This window comes from Bos indicus x Bos taurus, chromosome 2, assembly GCF_003369695.1.
Source record: "Bos indicus x Bos taurus breed Angus x Brahman F1 hybrid chromosome 2, Bos_hybrid_MaternalHap_v2.0, whole genome shotgun sequence".
NCBI lineage: Eukaryota > Metazoa > Chordata > Mammalia > Artiodactyla > Bovidae > Bos > Bos indicus x Bos taurus.
In genome coordinates, this window is record NC_040077.1 from 70824037 (window position 1) to 70849387 (window position 25351).

The 25351-nt window shown below is 49.5% G+C and overlaps 1 protein-coding gene across 1 annotated transcript; it reads right to left on the minus strand.

The window, feature by feature from the left end:
- Nucleotides 1–19014: 19014 nt before the first annotated feature.
- C1QL2 (complement C1q like 2) lies at nucleotides 19015–23690 on the minus strand. Its single transcript, XM_027562290.1, has 2 exons — nucleotides 21904–23690; nucleotides 19015–21320 (listed from the first exon to the last, which is right to left on the minus strand). The coding sequence occupies exons 1-2, from the start codon at nucleotides 22585–22587 to the stop codon at nucleotides 21141–21143; spliced, it is 864 nt and encodes a 287-aa protein (XP_027418091.1). The 5' UTR covers nucleotides 22588–23690; the 3' UTR covers nucleotides 19015–21140.
- Nucleotides 23691–25351: the final 1661 nt, after the last annotated feature.

The window sequence follows — 25351 nt, forward strand, 5'->3', positions numbered from 1 at the left end:
AGAGAATGACTAAAGGCGTCAGTAGGGGCCATCATAAGAACTTGTATGCTGGCAAGAGACTTTGGGCTACCAGGGTAATAGGGAGCTCTTGATTGATGGGCAGTGAGCGAGTGGGACTAACATGGTTCATTTTCCATTTCCGAGAGGCCACAGTCCTGAGAAGTTTTCTTTTCTTTTTTTTAAAATTTTGTGTATTTATTTTGGTCTGTGCTGGGTTTTTTCGCTGCGTGGGCTTTTCTCTAGTTGAGGCAAGTGGGGGCTATTCTCTCGTTAAAGCGCACAGGCTTCTCACTGTGGTGACTTCTGTTGCAGATCATGGGCTCTAGAGCACGGGCTCAATAGTTGAGGCACAGAGGCTTAGTTGCTCCGCGGCTTTGGGATCTTCCACGATCAGGGGTCAAACCTGTGTCTCCTGCCTTGGCAGGTGGATTCTTTACCACTGAGCCACCAGGGGAGCCCTGAGCAGTATTCTTGGCCACATGTCATGACCTACCAGGACTTACCAGGAGGCTGAAGATGAGTTTGGTGTGTGGACTAGCTTTCTATTGCTGCTGTAACAACTTACCACAAAGTCAATGGCTTAAAACAACAGAAACTCATTTTGTTATAGTTCTGGAGGCCAGATATCTAAACTTAGTTCTGACAGGAGTGGGACTGAAATCAAGGTTTCCACATGGCTGACTCTTCTAAAAGTTCCAGTGGAATATCTGTTCTTTGCCTCCCCAGTTTCCAGCAGCTGCCTGCATTCCTCGGCTTATGGCTGCATCACTCTCTTCTCTGTTTCCATGGTCAAATGGACTCCTCCTCTTCTGTGACGCATCTCCTCTGCCTCTCTTTTAAGGACAATTATGGTTACAGGGGGGCCAACCCAGATAATCCAAGATAATCCTCCCTCTCAAAGTCCTTAACTTAATTTCATTGGCCTAGTCCCCTTTTCAGTATAAAGTAACACTCACAGGTTCTCTTACTTAAAAAACAAAAACACGCTCACAGACTGAAGAGAATGAACTTATGGTTGCCAGGGGGAAGAATGGGGGGAAGGGATAGTTAGGGAGTTTGGTATGGACATGTATACACTGCTATATTTAAAATTGATAACCAAAAATTGCCTACTGTATAACACAGGAAACTCTCCTCAATGTTTGGGAGAGAATGGATACATGTTTATGTATGACTGAGTCCCTTCTCTGTTCACCTGAAACTGTCAGAACACTGTTAATCAGGTATTAAAAAAAAAAGTGTAAAATGTTAGTCGCTCAGTCGTGTCCAACTCTTTTCAACATCATGGACTGTAGCCCACCAGGCTCCTCTGCCTGTGGAATTCTCCAGGCAAGAATACTGGAACAGGTTGCTATTTCTTCTCCAGGGGAATCTTCCTGACAAAAGGATCAAACCCACATCTCCTACATTGCAGGCAGGTAGGTTCTTTACCATCTGAGCTACCAGGGAAGCCACCCAACACAAAAAAAGTTTTTTAAAAAATTCACAGGCTGTGCATCTCCAGAGACTAGGATGTAGACATCTTTGATGCATTATTCCCTCTATCATAGTGCCATTTATCAAGCACCTGAGTGCCAGGCTCCAGGCTGGGGACTCAGTGGTGGACAGGCAAGTACTGTACCTGCCCCCGTGGAATCTTGGCACTGATGCAGAGCCGAGTCTGCCTTGTGTGTGGAGCTGGGAGATACCCATGACCACCTCTAGATGTTTCTCTGAGCACCTGGGTTGACTGTCAAGGTGTTCACATAAACAGTAAGAGCAAGTATTAGTGATGGGCTGGGTGTAGAGAGTATATTCAACATACTTTGAAATGTTGACCTGATATACTTTGAAATCTGTGGCATTGACACAGATCAGTCAGAAGAAACTTGGGGCTGGAGCAGAGTCCTCACAGACTCCAGCTGTGCCAGTGGTTAACCCTTCAGTTGCTGCAGCATGGGGAAGTCCAGAGGTCATAGAGGAGAGGTCAGGGTAGCTGGGGTGGCTTAGGCCAGTGGCTATTCATTAACTAATAAGGAAATATTTAGATGTTGTTCACTCAGTCATGTCCAACTCTTTGCAACCCCATGGACTACAGCACATGACGCTTCCCTGTCCTTCACTATCTCCTGGAGTTTGCTCAGACTCATGTTCACTGTGTCGATGATACCATTCAACCATCTCATCCTCTGTTGCCCCCCTTCACCCTTTGCCTTCAATCTTTCCCAGCATCAGGGTCTTTTCCAATGAGTCAGCTCTTCACATCAGGTGGCCAAAGTATTGAAGCTTATATGCAAATAGCTTAACCCACTAATATGGCCTTTCTGGTATCTAGTATCTACCACCAGGCTCTCTGCTCTGGGTGGGGACATTCAGGAGTTCATTTCAAATTTGTTGAAATTGATGTGGCCATTGGGCAGGGGTCTGGGAACAGAGGTTTCTAGAACTAGGGAGGGGTGTGTGTGCACAGTGGAGGGGCTGGCATCCCAACCACCCCAATCCTAATACCTGGAAGAAATCATCATTGAAACTGGCTCTTCTTAGGCATTGAAGGTGTGTGAACAATACTATCACCTTCTTTTTTCCCCTTAACTTTCCCCTAAGCATTTCTGTATTTTTCTTAAAAGCCCTCTTATTACAGAATAAAATGTACCCTTCATCTAACTATGTTTGCCGGAGCCAACTCACAAGGCTGCAGATCTGTTCCTGGGCTGACTCCTTTGTTCTCTCCCTGAGACTCTCTAGGGCTGGAGGGGACCTCGGGGCCGCAGGCTTCAGTCACTCTGGGGGTAAGGGGAGGGAGAGGTTTCCACCATCTTCCATTCCAGCACCTAGCTGAATGTCCAGCAGGTGATAAAGATTCAGACAAAAGAAAGGAAATGGAATTCCAGCTGAATTCCCTTGGAAGGAGGGACAGAAATGGCAAGCTTGGTGAGCTAAGTAAAAGCAGGAACTTTCCACCCACTGTGTTGCTAAGTAAACTGAGATCCTGGTCTTTCCCGATGACTCAGTGGTAAAGAATCCACCTGCAATGCAGTAGGTGCAAGAGACTTGCGTTCGAGCCCTGGGTGGGGAATATCCCCTGGAAGTGGAAATGGCAACCCACTCCAGTATTCTTGCATGGAAAATCCCATGAACAGAGAAGCCTGGTGGGCTACAGTCCACAGGGTCATGAAGAGTCTGACATGACTAAGCATATACACATGACACCGAGATGTGGACACGACTAAATACCAAAGTGTTGAAAATGGACATTCATCTTCTGGGCCATTTTAGGTGCAATCTGATGTCTTCTCTACATTTGTCTATACCTTGCATTCATCCTAAAATAGTCCTCAGCGTACACAAGTCAGCCTGCCTCAGCACAGTTTCTCCACACACTACCCTTCCATAGTCACGTACAGATGTGAGGTGGACCCTAAAGAAGGCTGAGCATGGAAGAATTGGTGCTTCCAAATTGTGTTTCTGTAGAAGACCCTTGAGAGTCCCTTGGACAGCAAGGAGATCAAACCAGTCAATCTTAAAGGAAATCAACCCTGAATATTCATTGGAAGGACTGAGGCTGAAACTGAAACTCCAGTACTTTGGTCATCTGATGCGAAGAGCTGATTCACTGGAAAAGACCATGATGCTGGGAAATATTGAAGGCAGGAGGAGAAGGGGGCAACAGAATACAAGATAGCTGGATGGCATCACTGACTCAATGGACATGAGTTTGAGCAAACTCCAGGAGATCGTGAAGGACAGGGAAGCATGGTGTGCTGCCATCCATGGGGGTCACAAAGAGTCAGATATGACTTAATGACTGAACAACTCCAACTATTGTTCAGCGAGAAGAGCCCAGACAGTTCATGATCTATGAGAAAAGCTCTCGCATATGTTGACACAGCCTTTGTCACGCTGCTGGGGTGAGGGCTGCGAACCTATCTCCCGGCACACTGTGCACTAGTTGCTGTGGGCAGGGCTCACCTTGGATCCAAGGACAGTGCCTTGCATTGGTAGCACTCAACACGCATTCACTCAACAAACATTTATCAAGTGCCTCCTGGCAACAAGAGAGCAAATAAAAAGCAGAAGCAAACAAAGTCGCTGCCCTCCTGGAACTTATTTTTTAGAGAGAGAGGCAGCCATAAATAAGTGAAGAAATGGTAGTGAAGGGGCACTCAGGCTGGAGAGGGAGTGGAGCCATGGGCTGTGCTGTGGTAGATGGGGAGCTTAGGAAGTTCTTTCCAAAGAGGTGACACTTCAGTGGAGATCTTAGCAAAGTCAGGAAGGGAGCTGTGATAATACCCAGGGAAATGTAGTCCAGACAGAGAAGCAGCAAGGGCAAAGGTCACCAACAGGAGAATGCTCGCAAACTACAACATGCCAGGGAGACCAGTGATCCCAGGAACAGTGAATGAGAACAGGGGACCACAGAGGGGCAGTGGGATGACAATGATAACAGCATGAATGAAAGAATGAATGAGGCTCAGGAGAACAGAATCTAAATGTGGGCCTTGGGTCACCTATATGATCTTAAGCAGGCCACTCTAGCCCTCTGACTCCCACCCACCACGTTAGAAAGAGAATCATCATAGGTGCCCAACTCATTGAAATGAGAATTATGCTGCCCAAAAAGCCCAGACTAGGAATTAAGAGGACTTGATCAGGAGTCCCACTTCTGCTTTGTAAGTGAAAGGATCATTTCACCTCTTTGAGCCTCAACTTTTCTCTTCTGTAAAGTGAGAATCATGACCCTGCCAAACTCAGACTGTTATGGTCTGAATCAAATTACATGGTCCATGTGAGAAGGGCTTGTAAATCTCATATGTCAGACAAGTGTGTGTTAATCGCTCAGTCGTGCCAAACTCTGCAACCCCATGGACTGTAGCACGCCAGGCTCCTCTGTCCATGGGATTCTCCAGGCAAGAATACTGGAGTGGTTTGCCATTCCATTCCCAGGGGATCGTCCCAACCCCAGGAATTGAATCCAGGTCTCCTGCACTGCAGGCAGATTCTTTACTGCCTGAGCCACCAGGGAGGCCCTGTCGAATTAACAGAGGGTTTTATTTAATACTCGATGGCAAAGGAGACCTGAGATTCCCAGGGCAGAAGTTCTCACTGCCCCCTCAGTTCCTCCTAGGGCAGCTCGTCCTGTTCAGTTCTTGCCCTCAGTGTTCTCCAGTTCCTGTTTGTTCCTTGACCCCTGTGTCCTGCATCATTCGGCGTCTCCCATTTGTCCTATAGAAAATGCGGTGCTCAGTCCTTAGGGGGAGAGAGAACCATCCTCCCCTTCTCCACTAACCCTTCCTCTGTACTGTGTCTTTCAACATGGACATCCGACCCTACCTCGCCCTGCTTCCAACCCTCCCCTGGTTCCCCAGGCCGGTGGGCAAATATCTCAGCTCTCCCTCATGTCATACAAGGCCATCTGGCCCCCACGAATCTCTTGAACCTCCCTCTTGCCAATGTTTGGCTGCAATGAACTGATTTTAATTGCTCTAGACAGTACCTGGGCTCAGGCATCCACACATTCATATATACCATTTCCTTTGCCTGGAACATCCTCTCAAGTGCCGCCAATTCCTACCCAACTGCATGGAGAACTCCTATTCATCCTGCAAACCCCATGCAGAAGTCTCTTGGGAGGGTAAGCTTTCCTTAATCACGTGCTCTCTCCTCCACAGATGATGTCAGCCCTTTCTTCGGCTGTGCGCCCCTAGACCACATTGTCCTTATACCATGATGCCCTCGATGTGTCCATCCTGTCCACGTGCACTTCTAGGAGAGAGCACCTAGCTCATCTCTGTCAACCCAGCACCTGCCATAGGACCTGGTACACAGCAGGTGGCCACAGAACTTTTACTGAGAGATGAAATGTACTTTAAGGGACACAGTCCCTCCGCCCTGAAACTCAATGCAATTTGTAGTGATCTGCCCAGATTGGACAAGTGTGTGTCTGGCCATCTTTTCTATCCTGATGTAGGTGGCAGCTCTGAAGTGAAAGGAAGGCCAGCCATCTACATTCTGAACTTAGTGAATATTACAAATGACCACATTAGTGAGACAGACATTTTCAGAGGCACTCATATTGACCCATGTAAGAAAGACTCTAAATTTAGTGCCCCCCAAACGGACGCTGGTGAATTTGTAGCCTCACAAACGGCCCACATTGGGTAGGAAGCTGAATTCGATTTGCATGTCAGAGGAGCGATATCTGGTACCTGATGTAAGACTAATTTTATTATTAAATTATCAACACTGATTTACTGAGAAATACGGTACTGCCGGGAGCTATTTTTAACCTCCCGCCTCAGCCCCACTCAGCAAACAAATCATCCTTTGAAGGACACTGCATTTGCAAAAGTGAATTAGGTGAATAAATATCCATCTATTCATGAAGTTTCTTTATTGAGAAATAAATAAATAACAGCTCCTGAATGCCTTCATTGTCCCCCTGGCAGGTTTCCACAAGGATGACGGCTTCTGCTGAGGGTGGCAGCGAACCGTGGAAGGGGCCGCCGTGCGAGGCACCAGCCTGAGAATGGACGGGAAAGGCACCAGCCTGGTACCCGCCTGGGAACTCTTGGGGTCCTGGCCTGGGCCAGGCCTGGGGGGATTGACGACATCTTTCCCACCTCTGGCATATGGTCTGGCTCAGCTCACCTGGAGCATCCCAACCGTCCTTAAAATGGCAAGTTCAGGCCCTGGTACCAGCCTGTGGTGGTTCTGCCACTTACAGTCTCTGGGATATTGGGCGAGTTACTTACCCTTTCTGTGCCTCAGTTTCCTCATATATAAAATGGGGATAATGCTACCTCTTTAGGGGTAGAGACCCCTCATGGGGTTGTTGGGAAGATTTAATGAGATAACAATGTTTAAAATCCTTAGAAAAGTGCTTGGCATATAGCCAGAGCCTAGGGAATTTTACTGATTGTATAGTCATCATTGTTGGGACAGGGAGAAAGGCAAGACAGAGGCCATGCGACAGCTTGGAAAAGGACAGGCCTTGAAGTCAGACCTGGATTTCAACACCAGCTCCCCACTCTCACCCCTCTCCGGCTGTGTCACTCTTGGCAAGCTACTCGACCTTTCTGTTCCTCAGATTCCAAGTCCATGAACTGAGTGCAATCACACCTACTTCTGCGGGAAAAAAATGAGATCGTGACTGTAAAGTGGACTGCATGGTACTGGCACCAAGTGCTCAATAAACAATGGATGGTCAGTAACAAGAGGGTTACTCTGGCTAAAATTAATGCAGTTTCTCATTCCTTCCCTAAATTCTCAGCACTCCTTTCTCCTTCATCTTTTCCTCCTCTCCTACAACCTGGTGCTTATCTGGGATAAAACGAGAATCAGGAACCCACCCTGAAGGAGAAAGATATGCTCAACTCACTGAACTGATAGCATCTTTATTTAAAAATGTGATGCTTTGTTTATCATGGATGGCATTGATTTTGAGGTGTTAAATGTAGATCAAGATTATTCATCTTGATTACTGAGAAGTTTTGGCACTCCCTTAAATTTTGTGCCTCATCCTGGTCCCAGCCCTGCTTAAAACCTCCATGTAGGGAAGCAAGAAGTTACATTTGGCTAGCGAGTGAGACAGTGAGAGAGAGGTGGGCTGGGAGGCAGTGGGGCCTGTTCACAGCCTCCCAGACCACTAGCTTTGTTTGGAACTTAAAGGGCACCCTGTAAGTGCCGGGAGTCATAAGAGGTTTATGAGAGATCAGGAGCTGAGAGTGATGTCTGCCGTTTGATGGTGCCCAGACTTCCTTTGCCTTGTCCTCCTGGGATGGGAATAATGGAGAGTTAATTAGGAAAACTCTGGCTGAGCCCCTGGCCCCTAGCAGCTGCCCACAAACACCCATGGATCATTGTCAGCTCACACGGTGGAAACAATTACTTGGTGTTTGAGGGCTGGGGCCATGGGATCCCTAACTTGGCAGCCCCATTCATCCAGCAGTATGAAAGGGGGCAGCTGGCAGTGGGTGGTGAGGGCTAGTTAGCCAGCTCTCCAGAACACACTTTTTTTTTTTTTTTTTTGGTTGCGAACAGTCTTTGTTGCTACATGCAGGCTTTCTCCAGTTGGGGTGAGCAGGGGCTTGTCATTGCAGCGGCTTCTCTTGTTGCAGAGCATGGGTCCTGGGCATGTGGGTTCAATAGTTGTGGCACACAGGTTTAGTTGCTTCATAAAATGTGGATCTTCCTAGACCAGGGATCAAACCCATGTCCCTTGCATTGGCAGGCAGATTCTTATCCACTGCACCACCAGGGAAGCTCCAGAACACATGTCTTAAAGCCAAGCTCTCATGGTCTTCAACTCCCGGAGCTCAGTAGTGGAAGCGCCTCCTCCTGTCCCTCAGCCACGTGTGTACCAGACTAGGTGGTGGGCTTGCTCCTTTATTTCCATAAGAAGTCTTCCTCTCCAATCACTAGCTTAACAGCAGAAGTAAGACACAAGCCTAAGTTTTACCCTGTGCAGCCAGACACAACACAATGCTGATGAGAGCATAGGAGCTGGGAAGGACCCTCCAGATACGGGGACACAAGTGTGCAAGGTACCATCTGCACACCCCCAGCAGGGTCAGGGTTAAGTTTAGGGTTAGGGTTAGGGTTAGGGTTAGGGTTGAGTTAGGGTTAGGATTGGGTTAGGGTTAGAGTCGCCAAAGGAATAGATGGTGGAGCCTGTGGCCAAGGTCCAAGCAAGGGCTCAGACAAACCCCACACAAGGCACATGGTACTACCAAACTCTAGGCAAGAAGCCTGCAGTGCCCCAGACACCCGTTTTCCTGCTCAGTGGCAAGGAAAACCTCGGGCTTTGTCTTAGGAGAGGCTCCAGATCTCCGACCACCTCACATATTTATTGAACACATCCTGAGCTTGGCTTCATGATTTTTGCCTTTTCCTTAGGGAATCCGTGTTCTCTGATGCCAGTCACTTAGGAGTGGGCTTGTCAGAAGCTGTTATGCTCCTTGCTGGATGAGCTCACTGATAGGTGAGCTCCTTACTTCTATTTCTCTCAGTATGGAGCTATTTGAAGAAAGTGAGAAAGTGGTGGATGGAGGCTTCCAGAAGCTTTGTCAACAGACTAAGAATTTTTTGTGTGAAGACTATCTTCCTAGCACCTACACGGGGCCTGGTGCACAGATATGCGTTGAATTCATGAATGATGGATACGTAATGGATGGATGGATGGATGGATGATAGATAGACAGATGCTTTAGTTGATATATACAGGGGGCTATTGGAGGGCTGGGATACATGCAGGAGAGTGGCTGCTCCAAATAGCCTAGAATAGGGGTGGGAATCTATCTGCTCACTCCCACCTCCTCATGTTTACACATCCAGACCCCACTTTGAGCAAACAAATGCCCTTAAAATCTGACTAGGAGGCCATTCCAAACATGACTGGTAACCAGCTGTGTGGCCTCAAACCAATCACTTCACTTATTTTAGCCTAGATCTCCTCTATGAGTAAACGGATAAGTAATCACTAACACACCCAGTGATCAAGGTCATCCAGAAATCAAATGGGAAGGAGCTCTCTGTAATCTCAACTTGCTGGGGACCATGGGTACTGAAGTGTCAGTACAAATGAGACAGCTAACAGCTGCCAATGCACTTTAGAAAGTATCTATCAAATCCAATCCAATCAATAAAAATGTTAAGTTGCTGCTGCTACATGTCAGGTATCTGCATATGTGTTCCCAAGGCATCTGGATTTGGGTACTTTAGGCAATTCAGGGACCCTCCTAACCTCCAGCCACTCACTCCTCCATCATCCAGCCTCAGCCCAGGACCATAGCCCATGCTCCAACTCACCCAAATACAAAACTCCAAACAGTTTCAAGGAGAGTCAGCCACAATGTACTGAATGTGTTGAGGGCAGAGGGAGTGAACTTAGAGCATAAAATCATTCCATCTTTCCAGTGTTGAGTAAAAAGGGCTTAAACTTAAGATATGGCACCATTAAAACTGATACAGTCACACCCCCTCCCCCCGCCCAGTATATACCAGCACTCACAGACAGACACGTCCATCATACACACAAATGTCCTAGTCATTATAAACCTTCACACACACACATGCACACACACACACATGCACACACACAGGTAGACAGGTTCCAGGAGACCCCTCTCGCAGAGGCAAGCCCCACCCCACACCTTTACCTCTGCTGGTCCCTCCCCAAGAACGACACCATAACCTCCTGCTGTCCCCCACCCAGGTTTCCAAGAGATAGAAGTTTCATGTTTCGTCCTGGCCCCACCCTAGGCTTAGCAAGTCCCTTCTTGGTGCTGCCTCTTCCCTGCGGCAGGTGATACATGCCTCGCCCTGGGCCCTGATGTGGCTCCTCCCATCCACCGAAAGTTCCTGCAGGACTGGGACACATCTCAGGACACCTGCACCCCAGGCCCAGCTCCATATATACATAGGGTGCATTCATGTGTTCTCAGTCACTCCATCACGTCCAACTTTTTGCGACCCCATGGACTACAGCCTGCCAGTCTTCTTCTCTGTCCATGGAATCTTCCTAGCAAGAATACTGGTGTGGGTTTCCATTTCCTCCTCCAGGCGACCTTCCCAACCCAGGGGTTGAGCCCAGGTCTCCAGCATTGCACGCAAATTCTTTACTGTCTGAGCCACCAGGGAAGTCGGGTAGCACTCAATATACCTTGGGAAAATGAACAAATAACCAGCAAATGTTCGGTGTGTTAGTCTTTCCTGCTCAACCTCATTGCAAGCTCCATAAGGATGAGGACTAAACCTTATAGGGCAAACTCTGATTTAAGAGGTCACCAATTCCAGGAAGTCCTCCTGATCATTCCAGCCCTTCCCAGGCCCTCTCACTTCCAGATGGAGATCCCTATGCCCAGAAAAGCCACCTGGGCAGCCTTCCCACACCCTGTAGCACTTCTGTTGTGTGGGGCAGTGTTGGGGGTTGGAGGCAGACAGGTCTGGGCTTGAATTGGAAATCCACCACTTCTCATATGCAGGGTTGTAGCACAATTCAGTTAATTTCTCAAATCTCAGCACCCTCAGCTGTGAGATGGAAAAAATAATGCCCATCTTGCAGGGCTGCAGAAAGTTTAAAATGAGGCCATACCTGCCTCCCAGCAGGTACTCAACAATGGAAAGAAATGCCATTGCTGTTATCACTGATAATTATTTTTCCTGTCACCAGTATATTAATGCATATATATGGAATTTAGAAAGATGACCCTATATGTGAGACAGCAAAAGAGACACAAAGAACAGACTTTTGGACTCTGTGGGAGAAGGCAAGGGTGGGATGATTTGAGAGAATAGCATTGAAACATGTATATTACTGTATGTGAAATAGATGACCAGTCCAAGTTGGATGCATGAAACAGAGCACTCAAAGCTGATGCACTGGGACAACCCAGAGAGATGGGATGGGGAGGGAGGTGGGAGAGGGGATCAGGATGGGGGACACGTGTTCATCCATGGCTGATTCATGTCAATGTATAGCAAAAACCACCACAATATTGTAAAGTAATTAGCTTCCAATTAAAATTAATTAATTAATTAAAAAAATTTTTTTAAGTTTAAAAAAAATTTTTTTAAGTTTTTAAAAAAAGAGGGTAGCAATCAGGTCCCGTGCTGCAGTGCTAGTTGCACGGTGGACACCCAGTTAGCAGGTCTGGAATGCAACACGTGGTAAAGCTGGTTTTCAGAGTCCAGAGATCAGCACGCTTCTCCCATCAGACTCTGTGCCCTCAAGCAGGGCCTGGGTCTCCCTAGCGTGCACCTTGAGCCCGGGAATGAAAGAAGAAACAAGCCTTCCATAGATTCGTGAGGGCCATGTGGATCTCACAGAGTTAGAGCAGGCTTTGAAGGAGGCCACATCCTGGACAACGTGCCCTCAATGTGCCCTCTCACGTGGGCTGAGCCCACACTTCCCCCACCCAGCTGCAGGAGCTTTGACAGGGATTAGTCAGTGTTCTTACTATGCATGGGAAGAGGGCTCAAGCCACTGGGTTGTTCCCATCAGTTTGAAATCAGGCTGTGATAGAGCTGGGCCATCAATGGGAGTTTGCATATTCATGCAACAGAGCCCTGAGATTTAGTCAGAGCTCCAGGCCCAATTATATAGGGGCTTATTAGCCTGGAGTCAACAAGGGAGTCCCCCTCCCCAGATATGCACAGGATGATTGCATCCACATCAGCAAACAGGGACCAGGTGGGGCCATGCTCACTACGTGGGCTCTGGCTCTCTGGGAAGCCAAGGACTGAACAGTGAAAAAAATACTGGCTTGAATTCTGGCTCTGATGCACAAGCATTGAAAATGGCCATTTCACCTTCTCATCTGTGAAATGGGTGCAATTATGCTTACCTCACAGACTCACTGAATGGATTGTAGATATGTTGGGAAATGGTCTTGGTGCCTCCTGTACCACTGGCATGCTTGTAAATGCCAGCTGTTGTCACTGAAATCCTGCTGTTTTTCATTCTAGGAAATCTTGGTTTGATGTTTCCTGAGATGTGCCAGCCTCAGGAGAAAACAGAGCAGTCCCTAAGAATTATTTCAACAATACCACCTACCATCCCCAGGTTTCAAGCACTCACTCTGTGCCCCATACTGAGTTATCTCATTTAATCCCCCCAACCACCCATGTTCATGGGGTTCTCAAGGCAAGAATACTGAAGTGGTTTGCCATTCCCTTCTCCAGTGGACCACATTCTGTCAGATCTCTCCACCATGACCCACCCATCTTGGGTGGCCCCACAGGGCTTAGCTTAGTTTCATTGAGTTAGACAAGGCTGTGGTCCATGTGATTAGATTGACTAGTTTTCTGTGATTATGGTTTCATTGTATCTGCCCTCTGATGCCCTCTCGCAACACCTACCGTCTTACTTGGGTTTCTCTTACCTTGGACATGGGGTATCTCTTCATGGCTGCTCCGGCAAAGTGCAGCCGCTGCTCCTTACCTTGGACGAGGGGTGTCTCCTCACTGATGCTAAAGCTGAAACTCCAATACTTTGGCCACCTGATGTGAAGAGTTGACTCATTGGAAAAGACTGATGCTGGGGAGGATTGGGGGCAGGAGAAGAAGGGGATGACAGAGGATGAGATGGCTGGATGGCATCACTGACTCGATGGACATGAGTTTGAGTGAACTCCAGGAGTTGGTGATGGACAGGGAGGCCTGGAGTGCTGCAATTCATGGGGTTGCAAAGAGTCGGATGTGACTGAGCGACTGAACTGAACTGAACCACCCATGTGGTAGGAGCACTGGCCCCATTTTACAGATGGAGAATGTGAAGCTCAGCAAGTTAAATATCTGTCAAAGTATTGCAGAGGCAGTTTATAGTAAAGGTGGATTTGAATCCAACTTCAAAGACCATTGTTGAGTTCCATTGAATATCAGTAGCTTAGAAAAGTTGCCAGGTGCTATTAGTGAAAAAGTGACATTTTCAAACCAAATATTTAAATGCTGATAATAACCAACTTTTATCAAGAACTTTTACAGTCACAAAGAGTGACCCATGGGGTCACAAAGAGTCGGACACAACTGAGCAACTTCATTCTCTTTCTTTCACTTTCCCTTTAACATGGCTGACATCCATTAACTCATTCACTCCTTCCAGAAGTCTTATAGAATAGGTGGCATTTTATGGAAAAGGAAATAGGTGGCTCAAACAGGTTACATGATGAGCACCAGAATGAGAGGTGGGGCACTAGATTACAAGAAGTAATCTGGCCTTTGAGTCAGAGAAACAGACCAAAGCTGCAAACTCGGGCATTTCCTTGCTGTGTGATCTTGGGCAAATCATTAAACCTCTCTGTGCTTCAATTTGAGCTATCTAACTTGCCAACCCTCATTTTCCTTCCTTGTTGATATCAAGCAAGATAATAAAGATAAAGGATCAGCTCAATTAAAAATTAAAAAAAGGGTTAAAACCGCTTTTTTCTTTTTCTTTTTTATTTTCTCTTTCCACTCTGTGTTGTGACCTGGTTACTTTTAAAGGGCTGAGCTATTTTGGTACACTTGGCTGCTCCCCACTGCTCAGCCTGGTTCCAGGGCACACGTCAGATGCCCAGTGTGGCCTGGCATCCCTGTGCCTGTGTCAGTCTTTTCAGCTGGCCTGGAGTCACCAGGCATCAGAGCAGAATGCCCGCCCTCCCACTCTCCCCTGCTTCCTTCCAAGTGCAGTGCTTGGGGGAGAGGCAGCAGCACCCAGCCCTGGACATGGGAACTCCAAGAAAGAAAGGGAGAAGAGAAGGGGGGAGGGTCATTCTCCAAACCTCATGCTGGGGCCTAGGGACACAACTGAGTAGCCGAGTGGAAGGAATTCCCTTCTTCTATCCTGGGCCAACAGGGGCAAAACTGGGCTGGAGGGAGTTGATCTCGTTCCCTCATTCACTAATTCCCATGGGAAGAGTCGCTGGGTGTGTCAGTAACATACCAAGAGGTAGACAGTGAGAACAGAAGGAGGGAACCCACTTGAAACATCTGAAAATTAGAGACATTGTCCACATTGCTTTGAAAATAAGGCAGGATTTTCCCACATGAGAGCAGAAACCTCTATCTAAATGGAAGAGCAATCCTGTTAGCAGGTTCCTCTGTTAGAGCAGGGATATCAGAAACAGCTTCCAGATCCAATGATGGAAGGTCTGTTTAACCAATCTAAATCCAGCGTCTATGGTCAATGGTATGCACCTCAGGGGAAAGGGAAAAGGGTTTGGCACAAACTGCCCCTTAGCATTGTTCAAGGGCGATCATCAGAGGAAAGAGCAGGTACAGAACTTGTCAGTGTTTAGAGTTTTATATTCTTCATGAACAAATCCACGTACATGTACATTTGAAAAGTCAGGAAGAATACAAACCAAGCTGTTAACAGAAATTACCTCTGGGAAGGAGATTGCATAACGAGAGAGGGAAATTTTATTTTCTGTCTTATATTTCTGTATATTGTTTACACTTTTTGCAAGTGCAGATTGCATCTACAATTTTTCAAAAGATGTTTTCCATTCAGAGAAAATAAAAGCATCCTGACTGCAGACGCATCAAGTGAGGGACCCCGCTGGAAGTGGGGCTGCTGCCCAAGCAGCCACAGAAAGCTTAGGGACATCCTGGAGGCCCTAGGGGGAGGGGGCCTAAATCAGCCCAGCAGGGGACTTCCCTGGTAGTCCAGTGGTTAAGAATCTGCCTTACAATGCAGGGGACATGGGTTCAATCCCTGGTCAGGAAACTAAGATTCCGCATGCCACAGAGCAATTAACCCCACCTGCCACAGCTAGAGAATCCGCACATCACAACCCAAGATCCCATGTGCCACAACTAAGACCTGATGCAGCCAAATTAATTAATTAATCCATTAAAAAATTAAATCAGCCCAGAAGCCCCAGTGGGCAGTAGTCATCGTTTCATGTCCATTGGATGGTTCTCCTGATCTCTAGACATGTAACTGGGGCCTTGAAGGTTGCAATAAATGCTCCTTTGTAGTCCTCACCACTCACCCAAACCTTAAGAACTCAGGGCCAGAAGTGGAGGTGGATGGGAACCCACTGGTTAAAAGAGATCCCCTCTGATCCTGCTGTAAAGTCAGACACTCGAGATCTTTCTTATATCTACCCTGATTTAATCTAATCTACCCTATTTAATTTAATCTAATTAATCTACCCTAGGCTTTCTGCATCCATCTATCCATCCACTTTACAAACATTTATTGAGCACCTACTGGTTACCAGGCACATTCTAAATCCTGGAGCTGGGGTGTGGGTTTCAGTGGTGACTCACACCGATGATAGGTCTGCCTTGTGAAGCCTGAAGTCCGTGGGGAAGACAGGCAACCTGAACATGTGTTTACAGCCTTGTGGCAAGCACCATGGGAAGGAAGATCAGTCCTTAGGGGAAGGGGCATCAGGTTGAGGCTAGGAAGCTACTGGAAGTGATGTGTCAGCTGAGCCCTGAAAGAGGGGTGGGAGCTAACCCAGAGGAGAGGATTCCAAGTACAGGGAACAGCATGACTGGTACATGAAAGAGTAAGAAGGAAGAGAGTGAGAAGCCTGGAAACAAACTGATTACACTATGAGGAGATGGCGGATACTCAGGTGGCTCCACGAAAGGCGGCTTCACCTCTGGAGTGCCTGATGGGGACCCCTGCTTGTCTCCGTGTGCCTTCCTTGCAGTCTGTCTTTGAGGTCTCACCACCCTGCCCCACCTATATTCCCAGAGTTTGATGTCCAGGCTCCAACAGACTTCAGTGCCAGTCCTGGCCCCAGCCTTGAGCAACTCATTGTATCTCTTTGCACCTCAGTTTCCTCATCTGTAAAGTGGGACAATAGCAATACCTACTTCAGAGGGATGTGGTGAGGAAACAGCTGTCTGAGCACCAATTTTTGGCACATCGTGAGGGTTCCATCCATAAAAACTGTAGTTCTGCCTGGTTGGTCACGGCCACAGTGCATAAGTGTCAAAGTTAAGATAGGCACGTGGAGATCATTGCACTTTTCTGTTTATTTTGGGGTATTTTTCAAATTCTTGTGACAGAATTTAATTTTTTAAATGCTTCTATCATTTACTTCAACCACTGCTGGGACCCATGCTCCTTTGTGGAACACCCTTGTTGATTGAAGAGTATAGCAATAACAAGACTAAAACATGCCTCTAGAATTTCACATTTCCACCTGTCAACTTCATCCTCCCCAATAACCAGAAGGTCCCTGGGAGAGACCTTGCCCCGACCCCCAACCCATCCTGATTCCAGGATTTGGTTCCAATGCCAACATTAGTCTTCAAAATCAGATGAGAGAAGGAAAGATTGAAATGTTACTTCTGTTTATGTTTAGTCTAAAAAAAAAGAGGGGGAAAATAAAGCATTACTAATACTTAAAAGTGGCTTCCCTAGTGTCTCAGTGGTAAAGAATCTGCCTGCCAATGCAAGAGATGCAGATTTGGTTCCTGGGTCAGGAATACCCCTGGGAGAAAGAAATGGCAACCCACTCCAGTATTCTTGCCTGGGAAATCCCATGGATGGAGGAACCTAGCAGGCTGTAGTCCATGGGGTCATAAAAGAGTCGGACACAACTTAGCAACTAAACAACAACAATACTTAAAGTATGGATTGAAACTGTGCACTCAAAGAATTAGAGTGCACAGACTCCCCTGGGACTCATAAAAGAACGTATTTTTGCCCAAGCTTTGGAAAAAATGGCAAGTTGAAGTGAAACACATGGATTAACCCTTGGTTTTTTCAGTTGCAGTGAGAGGAGACTTATCTCTAAACTCGGTTAGCCAGCCAGAACATACATACACTTGAATGTGGAGAGCCTTTAACGAACATAAACACAAAAAGAATTTTTAAAGTATGGCTTGACGGTGGTATACATAAATTATTCATAAGTCAAATACACGTATTGGGGATGAGAATTCAAAAAATGTTTGTCCGATAGGAATGCTTGGTCACTGAAGTTTAAAGCAACAATATGACCTCTCTAAGGTGTCATCATAACTCTATGCAGAGGGGGGCCTAGATGTTTCTTCTTGGATGCCCAAAAGAGCCATTTGCTCACATAGATAGGAGGAAGATGTAGCAGATGGAATCACTTCTATCTGAGTTTCCAGGGTCCGGTGTGTATCTCACACTCTCAGGCAGTCCTGAAAATAATTAGCCACCTAGATGTGGACTTTGGGAATGAGAAAAGGACCTCTCAGCAATCAGGGACAGCCATGCTCACTTCAGCTAAATCTTCTCCACCAACAAGAGGAACAAGGGAGAGCTATTAGAGAAGAAGGTGGTCAGTGGCCCCTAAGGAGAAAGATGGTGGTGGGGTTGCTGGGAGACACACAGGTAAACATGAGCACCAGGACTTGGTGACCAAATGGTCCTGCCTCCAGCACTGACCCCAAGACAGGAAGTTCAGCCAAATTGTCCAGGAGCCTGGGGTGTCCTCTGGGGGCAACTGGAATCAAAGAATCAGGCTGGTTCATCTCATCTGACCCTTTGAAGGATGCTGAGACTCCCAAAATCAGAGAAAGGAGTGAGAAATGTGTCCACCTGTTGTGCTCTCCTCTCAAACACCTGGGAGCTCTGAGAGGCAAACAGGCTCCATCTATGTAGTCAGGCAGTGGCACAGCCTGGAGGTCTAAGTTCAAGTGTGGGCTCAGTCTCTTACAAACTTTATGAACACAAGCAAGGCACTAGGTCTCTCTGAATCCTAATTTCTCCACCTCCCAAATGGACAGAATAAAACCTACTTCTACTTCCAGGGAGATGCCAAGGTGACAATCCCAACCTAAAAACAGAAAATGGACTCAAAAGCAATTAGGGACTTAAAATGATACTTTACAACTGATTGACAATAATTCTCAAACTAACTAGAGACAAAAAGGAAAAGTGTCTGGGGCAGGTAATTTCTTTCATTTCACATGTACCCCAAGACTGATGGCACACAGAGGTGGCAGAGGTCTCCCCATCCTTTCCTCCAAGGAAAGGGAGACCTCCATGAAGATAATGGGATTGTAGACCCTGGATCATGAGGGGTCTGCCTGGAACCCAGATAGCGTATAGATACAGGGAGAGATTGCTCCTGAGCTGGCAAGCTCTTGCCATCGGCCACGTCCCCCACCCCCCCCGCCTTTGCCTCATCAATCTATCATCCTCTTAGCAGCTGACACCTCTGGCAGCACCTCCCGGCAACCCGGGCATTAGAATTGCAAGAAGCCAGGCTGCACCAGGGAATACAGATGGAGGAATCTCAGATTCAAATTTGTCTAAGTATTGTGAACAACCAGACCCGGGAAAGGCGTTTCAACTGCCCTTCCACCAAAGGGAAGTGGTGGGGGTTTTGTTAGAAGTACAAATTGCTTCTTAATGCAGAGGATAAAGCTGGGCTCCGGCACCTCCTTAGAAATTCCTCCTGCTCCCAGGAAAGCCACCGCTGCATGTCAATTTTAATTTTTGAAATTTAAACCGAGGGCTTTGTGTCTAAGCTCCATCTCATCGGAGGAAGGGGAGGAATAAGTCAAAAAGGATTAGGGGCCCACTGGGGATTGCAGATCCATAGCAATTAGACTTCATTTGAGTCTCATATATTTGGTTTTAATCGCATTTCTGGATGATACAATCGACAAGGCATCAGAAATTGATACATACGCGACTGTAGACGGGATCGACTCTGCCCTCCCCAGTTCCTGGGCTCAGCTGGCTTTGGGTTCCACAATCACTGGGGTGGGGTGGGTGGGGAACTGCGGTTCATGTGGGCTGGAACTGGGAGGGTGATGGTTTGCATATGGATATTGTTTTCCTCCTCGATATCTTTGAGCAGTTTATGCCTAGACTTGAAGCAGATGCAATCATTGCTAATATTCAAGTGAATGACAATAAAACATTATTCAAATAAAATAAGAGCATAAAGAGGAATAGCGACAGAGACAAGACTCAAGGCAGGGGGTATAATTGTCTTTTAAATCAGAATCACAAATTTCAGCATCTTCCAGGAACTAAAGTTGAGCACATTGCAATTTGGGAGCAGACATATAGCCACGAATATGTCACACACCACACTGACACGAGTCTATGAATTTGTGTGTGTGTGCACCTGTGTAACATGGATTAGAGACAACAACCACATTATATCCACGTGGGGTGTGTGTGTGCATATCCAGTTCGACATAGGTAGCACACTCCAGGGTTGCCTCTGTGTACATATTCACATTTCTCTGCAAACAGCTGGTCAAAAGGAGCTCCATGAATACTAACAGGTTGCTAACTAGTTATTTTGTAGATAACGTACTGTTCATTGGAACGCAATAATCTAAAAACAGAACAAAAAAAGTGAAAAAACAAAAACACCATGTGGAGTGTTTTCTTAACCTGTGTGTGTGTGTGTGTGTGTGTGTGTGTAACAGTGAAGGAAAGGAAAGGGAAGGGCCAAACAAATGCAGTCAGGTTCAGAGCAGGTGCCCCATACCACCACGCACACAGGAAGACCCCCTAAGGGGGGTGTCCCACCACAAAGGGGAGAGTCTATCTCATTTACCACACAGCTCTGGGTGAATTCAGGGAGTTGGATGGTCCACACAATTGCCTCAGTGTACCAGGCAATTGACTTGGAGATTATGGACCCAGCTAGTGTAAGCTGATGTGCTGAGTTCATTACATGCCCGAGTGGGTGTTTCCTCAGGGATTTCTCTATTGACTTTTGGGAGATCTCGGAGATCATCTGATGGCAAATACCTCCTTCATCCCTCTCATTTTGCATAAATGCCTCCTCTTCCCTTTCCTTCTCCAGAAACTCCAGGCCTCTACTTCCTCCCACAAGGCTAGGAAACTGAAAATCCAACCTCCGTCTCCTGTCACCCTCTAATTCTTCCTCCCGCCCTCCTCTGGTCAATTCAAGGCTGCAGCCCAGCCCGGCAGAGACACAACCTAAAGGGTGAGAGGCTACACTCCCATCTCCCCACATCTTTTCACCCTCCCAGGCAGCACAGACAAGGCAGTGGCTGGCAACTGGGGTAGAGATGGAGCTATTCAGGGCCCAGTTCCAGTCTTTATGTCAAGGTGAACATCTGGAGGCCCGGTCCCGGGACCAGGCTGAGAGAGACATGGAGAGTCCATAGTCTAGAAACATAATTTAATGCATCGCGGTAGGTCTGAGGCGGGAGTGCGGTGTAGAGATGGATTTTCTGATTGCTGGGATTCTGCTGAAGGTGGGATTTCAGCTAATGGACAGGGACATTTGCACAAGTATTTCAGGTCACAAAGAAGGACACCCCAGGGAGCTTGTGCTCGCTTTGGCCTACCTCGGTGGCCAGAGCTGGGAGCCCTCAGTCTCAGGGCTCTCGGAGGAGGAGGGGGACTGGAAGCACTCAGGCATCCCGCTGGGGCCTGTCCAGTCCAATCAGCTCTGCAAAGTCTGCGCTGCCGCCTTCCTGGCTGGGGTTTCAGGTTCACGCTCATTTCTCCACTTGGGCATCCCGCTCTACTGCCCCGGGTTGGGGCCAGGAACCAGGAGCACAGCCAGGAGCGTGGCGAGTCACAGACACACGGAGGTCGGAAGCTGGGCAGGAAGGACAGCGAGGGTGTGTCTTTTCCAACGATGTCAGGAAGTGTCACGAAGCGAGAGTGGTCCTCGCCAGGGGACAGAGCGCCCCCACGAGGATAGGGCGGGTTGAAGCCACCCCACCTCGCGCTCCCTGCTCCTCTAATCCGGGTACAAAAGAAAGCCCGAGAAGGTGCTGTACTTGTTGTTATTGCCTCCGTGCGCCTTTCCGCCGTCCAGCTTCACATACACCTCGTCCCCCGAATCAAGGTGTAGCACCACGCTGTTACTGGCGTAGTCGTAGTTCTGGTCCGCATCCTGCGCGATGGCGCTGGCCCGGACCTGGGGGCAAGCCATCAGAGCGGGTTGGCTCGAATACCTCTACCTGGGCCCTTGCCCGACCCTCCACGTGGCGTGCCCCCTGGCCGGCCTTCCGCCTGCCCCTCCAGGGTCCACGCTCCCACCCAGGCTCCACGCTGTCTCTCCAACTTAGCCAACTCCTTCCCTGCACCCTAGTCTCCACAGTCGCCAGATCTGGGAAGAAGGGAGGCAGAGGGCTTCGGGGACACTGACCCAGTAGGGAAGAGGGGAACCAGGGGCCAGGGCCAAGAAGAAGGGAGACGGGGAGGGCACAGGGGAGAATGGGGCGCACAGGGAGATAAAGAAGAATGAGGTTTCCGAGAACCCCACGGGGCTTCAGGCGGCAATGCAAATAGCAGGGGAGTGCAATTTGTGTAGTAGGGAACCCAACCTCCGGAGCTACCGGGCAAAAGCGACCAGGACGCACTGGGAGACGCGATGCTGCGGTGCGCTCCCTCCCAACGGGGAGAAAGAGACGGAGTTCTCAGGAGCTTTGGGGCGCTGGGTGGGAACGAGGGTCCGCAGGGACTTGCGAGGGTGGAGGGGAAGCGGGGGTGTCACTGACCTGGCCATTCTTGCAGAGGTCCGCCCACATGCTGGTGCCGTCGCCGCCGCGCATGAGGATGTGGTAGGTGAAGAAGTAGATGCCACGCACCTGACAGCTGAACTTGCCCGTAGTAGGGTCGTAGTGATTGCCGAGATTGGTGACTACGTCGTCGAATTTGAGCACTTCGTAGCCTTCGTGGGGGCTCTTAAGACCCACATAGAAGGCGATCTTGGGACCGCTGAAGGCGGCGCTCAACGCGCCAGTCACTTCGCCCTCAGAGTCACCGCCGCCCCCGGTTCCGCCACCCACCACCCCGACACCTCCTGCCGCGCCCGCCGTCAGCTGCAGGCCAGGTAGCCCGGGCCGCCCCGAGTCGCCCTTCTCCCCCGGGGGACCCCGGGGTCCAGGTGGGCCCGGCTCTCCCGGGGGGCCCCGCGGTCCCGGCTTGCCAGGTCTCCCCGGGTCGCCCTTGGGTCCCTGGATGAAAGGGGGCGGAGGGTTGATGCTCAGGTCCTGCATGACTTCCAGAGCGGCAGTGCTGGGTCCCGGCGGCGGAGCCTTGGCTCCCGCGGGCCCCGCACCGGGTGCGGCGGTGTAGGGGTCGCAGATCATGCGGCAGGTGCCCATCATCTCGTAGTGCGCCGCGCCGGGGGGCGCCGCCTGCAGCAGCAACGGAACGGCGATAAGCAGCCCCAGCGCCATGGCTAGGAGCACGCCGACGGCCGCCAGGCAGGCGCGGCGCCGCCGCTGCCACAGCCGGGAGGCAACCGCCACCAGCTCCTCCTTGCCGCCCGGGGAGGTAATGGTCGGGCGGCGCAGGCGGCCCCGCTCCCCGCGCTCGGGGGCGGACTCCGCGGGTCCTGGTCGCGCCCCCGACGTGGCGACCCCTTCCTCTGGGCGCGCAACTACTTCAGCGAGAGGCACCCTGGCCCAGGCGCCGGTGCCCACCGCGCTGGGACTGCTCAGGAGAGCCCCGGAGCCCAGCACGCATGGCGGGGGGCGCACAGGACGAGCCCGGCGCCCAGCGGGTCCCGGCGGCTGCGGCCAGGGAGCACTGGGTGGCAAGGCGGAGTCCCGCGAGGGCTCGCGCTGCCTCCTGCCCGGCTCGGCTGGACTCAGCAGGGATCAGCGCGCAGGGAGGGCGCTCGGGCTCCGCGGCGCGCTCTGCTCTGCTCTCCCGCTGCTCGCTGGCTGCCGCGCGGAGGGGGGACCCAGCTACCCTGACGTAAGGAGTCCGGGGCTGAGCGGCGGAGGCGGCGAGGAAGCAGCGCGCGCTGCCATCACTTGGGAGACGGCGCCCTCATGTCATCAGCCTTCTGTCCTCCTCCTATCGGGCGGCGTCCCAGGCAGAGGCGGCAAAGGCGCGGTTCCTCCTGGCGGCGCCTGGGAGCCACAAGTGGGCGCCGCGGGCTCAGCCGGGACCTAGCTTCTCAGGCACACCCACCAGCGGCCACACTCACGCGCCTCCCACCCGCCACACACTTACGGGCGCACACAGGCAAGTCCACAGGGCCACGAAGGCGCCCGGAATCCCGATACCAGCAAGGTCCTTCGGGGATCACCTAATCCACCCCCTGCCTGCAAGCAGGACTAGACTTAGTCAAGGAGAACCTCAGTCCCTTAAGCCCAGGAGAGAAGAACTTTCTGAAAGCTCTTCGGAGTTACGTCTTCAGAATGGAATAAATCTCACTTCAGGGTCTTCGCACACCTAACCGGAGTACTCCAAGCTGCCAAAGAGGTACCGGAAAACCAGCCCACCAGCTCTTTTAATGACTCTGAAAAGCTGAAAGCCCCCAGTACAAGAGTCTACTAGAGAGACCTCCCTGGGAGTCCAGCCGTTAGGACTAGGCGCTTCCACTGCAGGGGGCGTGGTTTCAATCTCTGATTTGAGAACTAAGATCCTGCCTGCTGCTTGCCGGATAGCCGAAAGAAAAAAAGAATGGACTACTCTCGACTCTTTTCTTCCACCCAAAGAATGGCCTGCCCTTGTACTCTGTATAAAGTTCATTTAAATCCAGATCCCTGGCACCCAGCCCTTGGTGGTAACCTTGGTGCACTCAGCTTCATTCCTATCCCGCCACTGCCAGGCAGATCCACAGACAGATTCCTTTGGACATTCCCAGTTTCTGGTCCTACTGACCTGGGTCGAGTTATTAAAAAAAAAAAAAATAGTCCAAAGCCATTCTGAGCCAAAGCTGTGACACCTTATTTAGAGAATTGGGAAGACCTCCAGTTCAGAAATCAAAAGCTCTGTTTTCTGGTTCTGCTCTTGCCCTGCATATGACTTTGGGCAGATTGTTTCCTGCTCCAAGCCTTCGTTTTCCTAAAAGGCAGTCTTCCTGACAGGAGAATTCACCAGGATGGAATGCCTGGGAGGAAAGTCAGTGGCTGATGTCAGTGTTTGGCAGAGCCTCCGTGTCTCTGGAACGGATTCGCCTTCCTGAGGCTGTTGCTTTTGAGGAGAACATTCATTTATCAGGTATTGCGTTGTCGTGGGTTACTTAAAATTTCATTTTTTTTCTTTCTGGTACCTCTGGGTCATTCCCCCTCTCCACTTCACATGGGTCCAGCCTCTTCCTTCATTGGTGTCTCTCCCAGGGCATAGCAAAAAATCTGGCACCTGGTAGGCCTTCACTACAGATTTGTGGAAAAGATGACTGAATCTAGCTTGAAGCAAACTTGACCCAGGTGAGAACAGGGAGACTGGCCTCATTTACTGAGCACCTACTATGATGCATCAGGCACTTGCATGTGCTGCTTCACTTACTCCTCCCAACAGTCCTGCAGATCAGCAATCATTCTCCATTGTTCAGATGAGAAGACAGAGGATTTAAAAGTGTGAAGTGCTTGCCCAGTCCTCCGCTCATATAACAGAGCTGGACTCCTCCTCCCACCTGGATGAGGGGCTCTAAGAACCTGGCAGTGAATATAGCACTGGCCATTAGCTCCCAGCCATGTTCTTTACTGGTTGGCTGGGTCCTAGGAGTCCTCTCTTCCCTTCCCTAAGGCCACCTCTAGAACTGAGGAGCCACAGTGATTCGAGGAGCTACAGTGCCTGGTTCCAGTCTTGGCTCCGCAACTTCTTGTCTTGTGTGACCTTGGGCAAATTGCTTCACCTCCCTGAGCCTCAGTCCCCATGTGTGTAGAATGGGAACGACAGATGTCCCTTTCAAGTTATTGAGATTTGTTTTTTGTTAGTAGCTAAGTCATGTCTGACTTTTGCCACCCCATGGACTGCATGGTCAATGCTGGAAGCAACCATGTCCAAATGTTACCTGTGATTAGCAGAGTGCTCATTACCTGTTCAGCCTCTGTGTTTCCTGTTGTTGTTGTTGTTTAGCTGCTAAGTCATGTCCTACTCTTTTGCAACCCCATGGACTGTAGCCCATCAGGCTCCTCTGTCCATGGGATTTCCCAGGCAAGAGTACTGGAGTGGTTTGCCATTTTCTTCTCCAGGGAATCTTCC

Excerpts from the sequence above, each read along its gene's own strand:
- C1QL2 (XM_027562290.1), bottom strand. The coding sequence starts at position 22,587 with ATGGCGCTGGGGCTGCTTATCGCCGTTCCGTTGCTGCTGCAGGCGGCG. Across the intron at positions 21,321-21,903 it reads ACCTCTGCAAGAATGGCCAG|GTCCGGGCCAGCGCCATCGC; the intron begins GTCAGTGACACC and ends GCTTGCCCCCAG.